The following is a 14,033-nucleotide window of genomic DNA, read 5'->3' on the forward strand; positions in this document are numbered from 1 at the left end:
GTTTTGATTTGCAGTTCTCTAATAATTAGCGATGTTGAGCATCTTTTCATGTGCCTGTTGGCCACCTGTATGTCTTCTTTAGAGAAATGTCTCTTTAGGTCTTCTGCCCATTTTTCGATTGGGTTGTTAGGTTTTTTGTTATTGAGTTGTATGAGCTGTTTGTACATTTTCGAAATTAAGCCTTTGTCTGTCGCATCATTGGCAAATATTTACTCCCAGTCCATAGGTTGTCTTTTCGTCTTGTTTATGGTTAAACTCCCTGTTTTCAAATTAGATCCCATTCACAGGAGCTGGGAGTTGGGACTTGAACCTGTCAGTCTGGGTGACACAATTCAACCACATCCCTTCTTGTCCTTGGCTGCCGGTTAAATCGGATTCTGAGCCCACTTAGACCTGCAGAGTCAAGTCTCTGGGGGTCCAGATGCTGCATTTTGGATACTGTTTTCATAACATTTAATTTTGATATAATTTCAGACTTACAGAAAATTTCAAGATTAGTGCCAAAAACTCCTATAGATTCTGCCCAGATTCACCAATTGGTTCCATTTTGCCCCATTTGATTTGTCACATTCTGTGTCTGTAACTATCTGTACCTGTGTCTACATCTATTATCTGTATACATATATAGATATTTATACCCATTTTTCTGAACCACTTACGACTACGTTAGAAGTGTGATGCCCCTTCACCCATAAACACATCGCTGTATATTTTCTAAAACCCAGGATTCTCTTTTATAACCCGGTGCAGTTCTCAAGATGGGGAAATTTCACATCGATACAATACTCATATCCAGCCCACTGTCCGTAGTCAAATGTCGCCAGCTGCTCCAATGATGCCCCACTGGGGAGGGGCTTGGTACCCGAGCAGGTTGCCATGGCAGCCAGGTCAGCAGGTGACAGCTCAGAGGAGCCTGGGCTGGACCTCCTAGGGAGCCAGCCTTGGGGGAGAGGGAAAGGGGAGAGCACCCCCTTCCCCAAGCTTGGAGATGGTACTGGCCCTGGGGTCAGAGTTTATAGAGCCTTGGGGACCACACAGAGCGAGGTTCCTCTTGGTCCTCTCAGATCACTGGGCGGTGTCAGGACTTGAATATGTCTTTTTGGGGAGACACAATTCAGTAGGACAAGGAGAGCCTACATTCCTGGGGGCACGGGCTTTAGAGGTTAGGCATTGCTGGGCAAGGCGGTGGGCATCTCCCTGGCCCTGCAGGTCCCCCGCTATTGCCCCGTGCACACGATGTCTCCCCCTCGTGCCAGCCCCTCATGCTCCCGGGGCAGACGCTGCCTGCCAGACTCTTGCTTCCTTGTGGAGGAGCCTGGCTACTGTTTGCTGCCCACTCCCCACTCTGCCTGGGTGCCGGCATGAATCCTCATGGCGCCCCACCCCTTTGCTGGGGATTGGCTTGTGTGGACGTGTGACCCCCTTCTGGCCAATGAGATGTGAGGGAGGTGAGGGGGGCAGCTTGTGGAGTCACCACATTCCTCAGTTTGTGACCCCCCCCCCCAGCGACATGGACTGATCCCTCCTGCTGCCCTCTCTCCGGTTCTCTCTCTTCTGCCTCTTTCTTCCACTTAGAAGGGCCCTTTTGATGACTCTGGGCCCACGAAGACAATCCAGGATAACCTCCCCGCTTCAAAGCCAGCTGATTAGAAGCTTAATTCCATCTGCAACCTTGATTCCCCCTTGTTGGGCAACATGACATAGTCACAGGCTCTGGGGACGTGGACGTGGACATTTGTGGGGGGTGTTATTCTGCTGACCACAGAAAGTTTCCTTGCTCCGAAGAGGGAGGCCCGGGAAAATGGTCCCTTTCTGCCTGTGGCCACTGCAGCTTCATGATGAGATGTCTGGAGCAGCTGCAGCCCTGGTGCCATCTGATGACGAATACAATGCAAAAGGAGGCAGAGCCAAGGGAACCACAGAGCAGCAGAGCCAGGAGGCTATGAGGAGGGAGTCCTGCTGGGAGGAGTCCAGGAGCCTCTTTTTGGAGGAGAGAACAGGTTGCCACATTGCTCAAGCCCATCTAGGTGTGTGTCTCAAAAAGACTACATTTCCCAGCTGCCCTTGCAGCCAGGTGTGGCCATGTGACTAAGTTCCACCAATGAGATATGAGTGGAGGGTGGGGAGGGGAGTAGGAAAGAGGGAAGAGTTGGGGGGCTGTTCTAGGGGGTCCTGAGGGCTTTCACTCGGGTGTGGCCTGTTGTGAAAGTTCGTCAAGCTGCACACTTAGGAGAGATGCTCTTCAACACTAAAAAGTAGAAAAAGTACCAAGAGGGAGGGGCACAGCCTCATCTCGAGCTGGGCATGGACTGCACAAACCCACATGTCTGTGGGAAGAAACGATCTACTATTTTAATAAGCCCGCACCTTCTGGGTCGTGCCTGCACCCGTGAAACCAAACTCCAAACGTTGTCTGCTGAGGCCTGGCTTTCTCCCTGCCGATGCCAGCACCCTTTCCAGGTGCTCAGGAAGCATGCCTCTCACCCTGTCACCAGCTGCTGTGCGAGGGATCTGTGGGCCCTGGCTTGAGCTCTCTGCCTAGACCCTCAGCCAAACCTCCTTTCTGGGGTCTTCCACTGTGGGAGAAAAATAGACTGTCCTCATCAGGGCCAGAGAAGCCAAGGCCAAGAGCAGTATCCTTTTCAGGAAGGACGAAGCTTCTTAAATACGAGTGGAGGACGTTTGCTATTTGAGGCAAGAGCAGATGGCAAGCATCCCAACCTCCTGTCCTGCCACATGGACATACCACACCGGGCCTCACCTACACGTCAGCCATTCTCTCCCGGGGGTGGTCCTGCCCCCAGGGGAGGCTGGGCCGTGTCTGGGGACATCTGTGGTCGTCACGACTCGGGGGGTGGGTGCTCCTGGCATCGAGGCGGTGGGAGCCAGGGTTGCTGTTCAACACCCACAGAGCCCAGGATGGTCCCACGGAGGATGATCCAACGTCCACAGCGCTGAGGGGAGACGCTATTATGTGTGAATAAAACACGCAGCGGATGGGGAGGCCCCACGCCACATTCTTGGGCTCTTCTCAGATGCCGGTCACCGTCTGGGCCACCCTCAGACCCCCCCAGCCTCGCCGGGTCCCCCTGTCCTCTTCACTGCCTGAGTGCGGGTAGGTGGGCCAGGCTGCCTTTCCCAGGACCCCCAGGATGGACTGTTGCCTAGCTTATGGACCTTCCAACTCAGGAGGAACTAATTTAGTCTTAGTGGAGGGCGGCGTGCAGGGAGCTTTGCTGGTCTTATGACTTTCCCTCCCTGCGTCTCCATAGGAACTGGAACGCGCTTTGAAATCCAGAGACAGAGGGTTTGGGACCCTGAAGCCTCGTTTCTGCTTCCTCTGGCTCATCCTTTGCCCGAGGTGATGGACGTTGCACGGGCGAACCACCCAGAGGTGGGAAGGGCAGCGGGTCCCTTGGCTTCTGTCACAAAACTGCACGAGGCAAACAGCCCCCCTCCCTGGGGTGTTGCCTTCAGAACCAGCACCCATGACTCAGCTTCACCTGGGCTGGGCCGGGCTGGGCTGGGCCCGGGCCACATGCCTGGGCCTGGCCGGCTGCCTGTCTCGCCGTGGTCCTTGTCTCATCCTCCAGCAGCCTCACCAGACACGTTTCCACGGCGATGGCAAAGGAAACACACCAGGCAGGGCTGTCCCTTCCACCTCATTCTGTTTGTCAGAGCTCGTCCTGGGCTGGAGAATTGTATTCTGCTTTAGAGAAAGACCCCAAAGTCATGTGACAGAGGGCATGGGGACAGGGAAGGGTGAAGAACTGGGGCCTTTGTGCCGTCCATCTCGCGCGCTCATAAAGTTTTGTAAAAGGTGTCACGGTGGTAGATTTAATTATTACAGCGAAATGCAATCTTGCCACATGCAAAAGTGTTGAGGGTTTTAATGCAGCTCAGATTTTCCTTCAGCTTCTCCCTCTCCCTTTCTCCTTGCTTTAGACGGCGTCGCCGTGCGGCTCCAGCTCCCACCAGGTGGCCCCTGCTCCAGCCCTTTCAGCACCACTCCCGGTGGTCGTGCTTCTGGATGAGGCTAATCTCTGAGCTGTCTGCTCACCCCATGTCACTTCTCAGATCTATGGGAACGGCTTCTCCCTTGCATCCTCCTGAGGGAAGCAACACTGCCCACACCCCGGCTTTAGCCCAGTGAGACCCGAGTCGGACCTACAAGAGAATGAATGTGTCTGGTTTGAAACCACTACATTCGGGGCGATGTTTTTTACAGCAGCCGCAGGAGGCTTATACAATGCCACCAAGTGCCAGGCTCTGTGGGGACGCTGGGCCCCAGTGGGGACCCATCACTCCCCTCACGCTGCTCAAATCTCCAAACCCAGCAAGGGAACTGCTGCCGGGAGGCCCACGTCTGGGGAGAGATGTCGCCACTGATCAGGAGGAATGTCTGGAGAGGGGAACACACAGCCTTTGACTTATGAATCCCTGTCACCATTTTGGCCATATTCACCTGTACTCTTATGGCCTGACGTATTTCTTCAAATCAAAACATCGACCCGGGCTTCCCTGGTGGCGCAGTGATTGGGAGTCCACCTGCCGATGCAGGGGACACGGGTTCGTGCCCCGGTCCGGGAAGATCCCACGTGCCGCGGAGCGGCTGGGCCCGTGAGCTGTGGCCGCTGAGCCTGCGCGTCCGGAACCTGTGCTCCGCAATGGGAGAGACCACGACAGTGAGAGGCCCGCGTACCGCAAAAAAACAACAACAAAAAAATCGACCCATTTCTTTTAACTGAACACATGTGAGCGAAAAGAGGTGTATTGTCTCTGTAAATGGAAAACCAATACAGCTTGCCATAAAGAAAGGAAAACATTAAAAAAAGAAAAGAAAGAAGGTGTAAAAACTAGTGGATGAAATTTGATGAGGGAAAACAGAGGGTTTGCCTGGTATCACAGTAGCTCCCTCAAGATGACTTATTAATTTCAAGGGGAACACCTTTACTTGACTGTGGAGAAGCCCGCAGTGATGCCCTGAGTCAGAGGATGGAGGTCACGTCACCAGCAACGGGACACCTGTGCTCTGGACACCACCCTCCCAGGAGGGCACAGCACCACAGCTGCAGGATTCCTGCCAACACATACAGCCTCTCACTGATCACGAGACAATAGGAAAGAAGCCCAGGATGAAGGATGTCCTATAAAATAACTGACCAGAACTCCTCAAAATCATTCAGGTCATGAAAGACAGAGTGAAGCGTTGTTAGATTAGAGGAGACAAAGGAGACAAACACCCTGCTGCACTGGGACTGGCTCCCGGGCCAGGAAAAAAGAAGCTGTAAAGGACATTACTGGGACAACCTGTGAAATCTGAACAAGAATTCTTGATTAGATAAGGTATTGTATCAGTGCTACTTTTTTCTGATTTTGACAATCATGCTGAGGTGACAGAAGGGAATATCCTGTTCTTAGAAACACACTGGGGTATTTAGGGGTAAAGGGGTGTGCTGCCCCCAGCTTGTCCTCAGACGTGCAGGAGAGAGTGCAGACAGAAGATGAAGCTACCTGCAAAATGTCACAGCTGGCAGGTCTGGGTGAAGGTCCCCGGGAATTCTCAGGAAACTCTTGCAAATTTCTAGGAAGTTTGTAATTATTTCAAGACAACTACAGAACAACCAGAAACGAGGTGTGCAAACAAACACCAACGAGAACAAAATGAGGTTATTAAATTCTAGCTTTCACGACCTGTCCCGGGCTTGGGCCTGCTCTCCCTTGGTTAAAAGGGATGAACAAAACTGGGGGAGGTTAAACTTTTGCTGAGACTTTCTTCTTGAGGTTCCCAGAAGGACTGTAGAAGGGAGAGGGGAGTAACGTCTCATCCCCTTATTTGATGTTATTTATCGTGGGACTGTATCCAACTTAATGGCACTGTGAAGACACCAATCTATGTGTCCTTGCTTTGGGAAACACTCTTGTAGAAGGTGGGAGCCACGGAAGGCTGCTGAGTGAGGGAAGAGTTGTGGCTGATCTCCAGGGAGAACAATTTAGGCTCAGGAAGGCCGCGTGCATCCTTGATCTTTGGTCAAGGGCATTTCCCATCACCACTGAAGTTTGCAAATGCAGCCCCACCTGGAGGCACCACCGCAGGCAGCTTAGCACTGTATGCTGTGGGTACGAGTCCTGTGCAATCTTGGGCAACGACTGCCTCTTTGAGCCTGTTTCCTCCTGGGTGAAAGCGAAACGGGGATGATGATGAAAAAGTCCACCTCGCAGAAGGGACTGTGTGTGTTTTCGGGGGGCGCGGAGGCGGGGGTGCTGGCGGGGCTTTAAGGAGATGCTGCGCGAAGACCTTGGTCCAATATTAACGCCCCAGCGGAGGGACCAACATGCCCTTGAGAGCAGCGGCATCTTGTGTCCGCCACTGGTACTGCAGCCTCTTCCCTGTGCCCGCGGAGCTCTGTTCCAGGTGCCGGGAGTCCAGGCACCTTCCCGCTGCAGCAGAGCCCGTATTCTAATGGGCTAACAAGACAACAGATATGTTAAAAATGCAATACGTGAGGTCGTGATAAAAGCTATGCAACAGGGCTTCCCTGGTGGCGCAGTGGTTGAGAGTCCGCCTGCCGATGCAGGGGACACGGGTTCGTGCCCCGGTCCGGGAGGATCCCACGTGCCGCGGAGCGGCTGGGCCCGTGAGCCATGGCCGCTGAGCCTGCGCGTCCGGAGCCTGTGCTCCGCAACGGGAGAGGCCACAAGTGTGAGATGCCCGTGTACCGCAAAAACGAAATAAAACAAAAAGCTATGCAACAGCAACAAAATTCCCGTAGATTTAGGTAGGAAAACAAGGAAGCTCTACTTCCGATGCGTGGGTGGTCAGGGAAGGCTTCTTGGAGGAGGTGAAATTTAAGGTGCCTCTTGGAGAACTCATTCACGTGAAAATCAAGGGAAGGGTAAGTGCACAGTTTGGCGTAATAGGGAAGAAACCTTGTATTCTATTACAAGCTAGTCCCTACGGGGATGTTGCCTATCAGCTTAAATTAAACACAATGGCCCATCTCTGGGAACCCTGCCTCCCAGGTAATAAGCATGAAACTAAAACACCTCTGTTCAGCTTTCAGGAAACCTCCCGACCAGGCCCACCTGAGAACGCTGCAGGAGGAAGACATTAACACCTGCCCTCCGGAGGCTGACGGGAACCAGGAAGTGCTTGGCTTTAGTCCCGCCCCTTTCAGTACGGAAGAAGCGTGCACGCTCTCTCAGGGAAGATGGTTCTTTGGGACGCAAGTCCACTGTCTTCTCCAGATCAAGTCGCTATTCCTTGTCCCAACGACTCGATTTATTAGCTTGTCGTGCGGGGAGCAGTAGAAGCTTGGACTCGGCAACGGGGCAGCAAGGAGGCAGCTCCCCTGAAGGGTGATGGAGTAGGGCCAGGGCAGTGGACGGCGGGGACCCTGCAGACCCACCTGGGCCACTTGGACAAACTCACTCAGGACTCAGGAAGGGATGGAGAAGGTGGGTTTCAGTGACGCGTTGGCGCGTAGCAGACAGCCCCAAGTTAGCGACCTAAAACCGCAGTCTGTTACTTGCCGGGAGTCTGCATTCTGGGCTGGTCCCAGTGGGACAGCTGTCTGGGCCACGCAGTGTCTGTTGGGGCTGGAGTCCCCTCACTGTCGGGGTCTAGCTGGGCACCGACCCAGACTTTGGTGTGGCTGCTTGGGCTTCCTTCCAGCATGGGGGACGCAGAGTGGTCAGCCTACCTCCCTGGTGATCCCTGCAGTGGGCAGAAGCAGAAGCTGCAGGCCCGGGACCTCACGCCTGCCCCATTCTGCTGGCCAGAGCGTCCCCACCCAGATTCAAGGGGGGTTTGACTCCACTGCTCCACGGGCGAGCTGCCAGATGGCACTGCCGGCTCTGGAGACAAGCCGCCCGCCGCACTGAGAGCGAGCCTGAGTGTCGGGCAGCATCCCTGGGTTCCGGCCCATATTCTGCCTCTGGACGCCCAGTTTCCTTAGTTTGAAATGAATGGATGTATTTCATGCTTCGCAAAATCAGGGGTGACTTTCTCTGTGGGCCCTGCTGAATTTGGAGTTGTTTAAAAAGAAATTGGGTGGAGGTAAATCTTGAGACAGGTGAGTGGTGACCCAGCTGTTCATGTCTCTCCTCCTTCCCCTTTTCTCATGTGACCCTCTCTTTCTCTTTATTGAGGGAGATTTCAAGCAACTGCTGCTTTTCGAAATTTTATTTTATTGAAGTATAGTTGATTTACAATGTTGTGTTAGTTTCTGCTGTGCAGCAAAGTGACTCAGTTATACACAGATATTCTTTTTCATATTCTTCTCCATTATGGTTTATCAAAAGATATTGAACATGGTTCCCTGTGCTATACTGTAAGACCTTGTTGTTTATCCAGCCTATATATAATAGTTTACATCTGCTAATCCCAAACTACCAATTCATCCCTCCCCCACCCCCTCCCCCTTGGCAACCGCAAGTCTGTTCTCTATGCCTGTGAGTCTGTTTCTGTTTCGTAGACAAGTTCCTTTGTGTATATGTGACCGTCTCTTATTCCATCCACTCATTCATACTGTAAAGAACACCCACGAATAAGAACGTCATCAGTAACTTCCCCATCTACAATCCCCACAGGCAACACTGTCCTGAATCCTTTACACGGTCGCTGTTCTCTCCCTCTTAAGAGCCCATCACGTGCACATGCGCGTACGTGGACGTGCTCTTTCCCCTCAGCTTTGCTCCTGAGCTGTGTCTGTGCTGCTCTGTGGCCATGGCTCGTTCATGGTCCCTGCTGTACAGGATCCCGCTTCTCAGGCCACCAGTCTCCCATCCGCTCGCCTGTGAGCGGGGTCCTGGGCTGTTTTCCACTCTTTCCCACTACGAATGGGGCTGGTCTGAGCAGCCTTGCTCGGGTCTCCTGATGGATGTGCTGGGATCAGTCCAGGAGTGAAATTGCTGGGCGTTAGGGCAGACCAGTGTTCAACCTGATGAGATGATGCCAAATTGGTTTCCAAAGCTGGACCAAATCGCTCATTGATCCACATCCTCTCCAACATTTGAATGGTTGGCCTTTAACATTTCTGCCAGTTGAATGGATGTGAAATGTGACCTTACTAGTCTCTGTCTTCACTTCCCTGACACCAGGCACCTGCTCCTTTTTAAAAATAATTAATTAATTAATTAATTAATTAATTTTTGGCTGTGTTGGGTCTTCGTTGCTGCGCACGGGCTTTCTCTAGCTGTGGCGAGTAGGGGCTACTCTTCGTTGCAGTGCGCGGGCTTCTCATTGCGGTGGCTTCTCTTGTTGTGGAGCACGGGCTTTAGGCGCGTAGGCTTCAGTGGTTGTGGCTCGTGGGCTCTAGAGCACGGGCTCAGTAGTTGTGGCTCACGGGCTTAGTTGCTCCGCAGCATGTGGGATCTTCCCGGGCCAGGGCTCGAACCCGTGTCCCCTGCCTTGGCAGGTGGACCCCCAACCATTGCGCCACCAGGGAAGTCCCTGTTGTATTTGTTCGATTTCACCTACAAGTGTTATCATATGGTATTTGTCTTTCTTTGTCTGACTTACTTCACTTAGCATAATACCCTCCACGTCCATCCACGTTGTTGAAAATGGCAAGATTTCATTCTTTTTAAATGACTGGGTAGTATTTCGTAGTACATATGTACCACATCTTCTTTATCCGTTCATATGTTGATGGACGCTTAGGTTGCTTCCATGTCTTGGCTATTGTAAATAGTGCTGCTATGAACATTGGGGTGCATGTATCTTGTTTTTTTCTCTTTTTCAACATTATATTGTGCACAATTTCAAACACATACAAAAGTAAAAGGAAACCATATTGCGTTGTAAACATCAATCTTGTTTCCTCTGTACTTGTAGCCTTCTCTTACCCATGTATCCTCCACTGCTTTTGAAGCACATTCTAGGCTTTCTCTTGACGAGATCTTTCATTGGATCCAGTGATAACTTAAAGAAACTGTTATTCATTGAGCACGTACTGTGTGCCAGGTGCTTTGCACCTGTGGCCTCATGCACACCTGAAGACTCTGGGGGAGGGGTTGGGGCTCAGAGCAGCAGTGGGAGAACGGGGGTTGGTTGTGATCCAAAAGGCCGGGCCCTGGGAGGGCCAACCCTCCCCGCTTCATGAGGGGCTGGGCTTCTCGCCTGTTCTTCCTGGGCTGAGCTCTGAGAAGCCTGTGTCCATCCCCCTGTCCCATGCCAAGCGGTCAGTGGGGCTGAGGCCAGCAAGCTGGGGCGGGAGTGCTGATGGGTCGGCAGAGTCGGGGTCGCGGCTCACTTGTGTTGCCCCCTCGTCACGGCAGGCGGAAGCCCCAGCTGCAGGAGCCGCTGAAGCTGCCCGCCTTCACGCGGGTAACCTCCACGGGCACCGTGCTGAGCCACGTGGGCTGCACCATCCTGGGCATGAACACGGCGCAGCTGTACATGAAGGTCCCAGGCAGCCAAACCTATCTTTGTGAATTAGTGATTTTTTCTGGATATATACCCAGGAGTGGGATTGCTGGATCGTATGGTAACTCTATATTTAGTTTTTTAAGGAACCTCCACACTGTTCTCCACAGTGGCTGCACCAATTTACATTCTCACCAACAGTGTAGGAGGCTTCCCTTTTCTCCACACCCTCTCCAGAATTTGTTATTTGTAGGCTTTTTGATGATGGGAATTCTGACAGGTGTGAGGTGATACCTCATTGTAGTTTTCATTTGCATTTCCCTGATGATTAATGATGTTGAGTGTCTTTTCATGTGTCTGTTGGCCATCGGTATGTCTTCTTTGGAAAAAATGTCTATTCAGGTCTTCTGCCCATTTTTTAATCAAAAATTTTTTTTTTTTTTTTTTGCGGTACGCAGGCCTCTCACCGTTGTGGCCTCTCCCGTTGTGGAGCACAGGCTCCGGACACACAGGCTCAGCGGCCATGGCTCACGGGCCCAGCCGCTCCACGGCATGTGGGATCTTCCTGGACCAGGGCACGAATCCGCGTCCCCTGCATCGGCAGGCGGACTCTCAACCACTGTGCCACCAGGGAAGCCCCCCACCCAATTTTTTTTTCTTGACGTTGAGGTTTTTGTTAGTTTGCTTTTTCTTAATTCCTTGATTTCCTTTTTTTTAATTGAATTATACTTGATTTACAATGTTGTGTTAGTTTCAGGTGTGTAGTAAAGTGATTCAGTTCTATATATATATATATATACCCTTTTTCAGATTCTTTTTCATTATAGGTTATTACAAGATAATGAATATAGTTCCCTGTGCGATACACTAGGCACTTGTTGTTCATCTGTTTTATATATAGTAGTTTGTATTTGCTAATCCCAAATTCCTAATTTATCCCTCCTCCACCCCATTTCTCCTTTGGCCATAAGTTTGTTTTCTATGTCTGGGAGTCTATTTCGGTTTTGTAAATAAGTTCGTTTGTGTCACATTTAGATTCCACATATCAGTGATATCATATGGTATTTGTATTTCTCTGTCTGACTTACTTAGTATGATAATCTCTAGGTCCATCCATGTTGCTGCAAATGGCATTATTTCATTATTTTTTATGGCTGAGTAATACTCCACTGTATATATGTGCCACATCTTCTTTATCCATTCATCTGTTGATGGACACTAAGGTTGCTTCCATGTATTGGCTACTGTAAATAGTGCTGCTAGATGTTGACTTGTATGAGCTGTTTATATATGTTGGACATTAACCCCTTATCGGTCATATCATTTGCAAATATTTTCTCTCATTCGGTAGTCTGCGTTTTCATTTTGTGGATGGTTTCCTTTGCTATGCAAAAGATTTTAAGTTGAATTAGGTTCCATTTGTTTATTTTTGCTTTTGTTTCCTTTGCTTTAGGAGACAAATCCAAAAAAATATTGTTGAGATTTATGTCAAAGAGTGTCCTGCCTGTGTTTTCTGGTTTCTCCTCTTACATTTAGGTCTTAAAGGTCTTAAACTCCCTTTTGAGTTTGTTTTAGTGTTTGGTGTTAGAGAATCTTCCAATTTCATTCTTTGACATGTACCACTCTGTGAAGAGACTGTCTTTTCTCCTTTGTATGTTCTTGCCTCCTTTGTTGTAGATTAATTGACCAGTTAATTAATTGCGTGGGTTTATTTCTGGGCTTTCTGTGCTGTTCCCTTGATCTATGTGTCTGTTTTTGTGCCACGTGTCTAAATTTTTCATTTTATTGTCTTTTGATGATCAGAAGAAGTAAAATTTAGCACGGTCATTTATGATTAACATTTTTTTTTTTTTTTTTTTTTGCGGTGCGCGGGCCTCTCACTGTTGTGGCCTCTCCCGTTGCAGAGCACAGGCTCCGGACGCGCAGGCTCAGCGGCCATGGCTCACGGGCCCAGCCGCTCCGCGGCATGTGGGATCTTCCCGGACCGGGGCACGAACCCGTGTCCCCTGCATCGGCAGGCAGACTCTCAACCACTGCGCCACCAGGGAAGCCCTGATTAGCATTTTTGTGTCTTGTTCAATAAAAACCCTTTCCTACCCCAAGGACAGAAAGATGGCTACCTTAATTTCTTTCCATAAGTTTTAAAGTTTCGTTTTGGCCTTTAAATCCTGAATTGATTTAGAGTTGCTTTGGAGTGTGGTGTGAGGTAAGTGTGGTGGAAAGAATAGTGGTCCCCAAAGAAGCACCCATCTTAATATCTAGCCCCTGGGAACCTGTCACCTTCTATGGCCAGAGGGATGCAGACGGTGAGGCGGGCAGACTAGCCTGGTGACCCAGGTGGGCAGAACTTAATCCTGTGGGTCCTTAAAAGCTGAGACCCTCTCCCGGCTGTGGTCAGAGAAGTGAGAAGAGAGTCTAAACATGAAGAGACAGGCCTTGTCTTGAATATGGAGGAAGGGGTCTGGGCTGAGACATGAGGGGGAGTCTAGATGCCGTGAGCAGCCCTCCGTTGACAGCCAGGAGGAAACAGGGACCCAGTCCCGGTACTGCGAGGAACCGAACTCTGCCGACCCCCAAGGGGGCAGGGGACTGGTCCTCTGGAGCCTCAGGAAGGAGCCAGCCCCACCCAGTGAGACCCATCTTGGACATCTGACCTCCAGAACTGTCAGATGTTACATCCCTCCCGTTTGAGCCTCTAAGTTTGTGGTGATTCGTAGGCAGCAGTAGAAGAGGAATTCAGAGGGATCCCTCTTATTTTCTGCTGTCTGCGTGCCCCGGGCCCAGCACCTGCAGTGAGAGGTCTCCCAGCTGCTGCCCCTGTTCTCTTTCCATCCAAGTTCCAAATGCCCGTCAGCCTGTGCTAGTGCCCCTTCATTTTCTGCCCAGTGACTCTCCGCTCCTGGACTGTGATCTTCCTTGCTTCTTTACTTATCTGAGCAGCAGAAATGGACCCTGGCTCTCCTTCAAGGGCTGGCAGAGCTCTGGCCCCTGGAACGCCCTCTCCTGACCCCATATGAGCGCCTGGCTGGAAAGAGGGATGTGGGGCTACGGTGAAGCCACACCCTGCCCCTCCTATGTGACTGTGGGGGGGGAGGCCACGTCTCAGCCTCCCTGGAGCCCAGTGCCCAGTCTGCACCCCGGGCTGTGACCAGTCCCCTCTCCTGGGGTTGTCACGGGGACAAATGCACTGCCCGATGGGCTCCCTCGTGCAGGATGGCAGACGTGGTCGCAGCTCGCCGTAAGTGGGTCTAGTGAGCCATCTCGTAGCTAAGTGGCCTTGATTGTTTTAGTGTCTTCTTAAAAAGATTTTTATCGGAGTCTAGTTGATTTACAGTGTTGTGTTAGTTTCTGCTGTGCAGCAAAGTGACTCAGTTATACATATACACATATCCACTCTTTTTGAGATTCTTTTCCCGTATAGCTTATGACAGAGTGTTGAGTGCAGTTCCCCCTGTGCTATATATTAGGTCCTTCCTAGTTATCTATTTTATATACAGGACCTTGTTTTTTATAAGCGGCTTCACTTTTGAACAAAGATTTTGTATGGGACTTTGCAGTGATGACGGATCTCTCTGGTGGCAACAACGTGGAACATCTTTCTGTGAGTCACTGCGTGCCAGGTGAGGGTTTAGGACACTTCACAACGATGGGATTTCTCGAGGAT

At 51.0% G+C, this 14,033-nt stretch overlaps 1 protein-coding gene across 1 annotated transcript in view; it reads left to right on the forward strand.

Annotated features, from left to right (window-relative positions):
• The first annotated feature begins 876 nt into the window (after positions 1-876).
• Positions 877-14,033, forward strand: part of SPMAP2 (sperm microtubule associated protein 2) — a 29,509-nt gene continuing 16,352 nt past the window's right edge. Inside the window, 2 exon segments of the mRNA XM_030845631.2 lie at positions 877-887; positions 10,282-10,408. Coding sequence (XP_030701491.2) covers positions 877-887; positions 10,282-10,408 — 138 coding nt within the window.

The sequence above is a fragment of the Globicephala melas genome, chromosome 3 (assembly GCF_963455315.2).
Source record: "Globicephala melas chromosome 3, mGloMel1.2, whole genome shotgun sequence".
In the NCBI taxonomy this organism is placed as follows: domain Eukaryota; kingdom Metazoa; phylum Chordata; class Mammalia; order Artiodactyla; family Delphinidae; genus Globicephala; species Globicephala melas.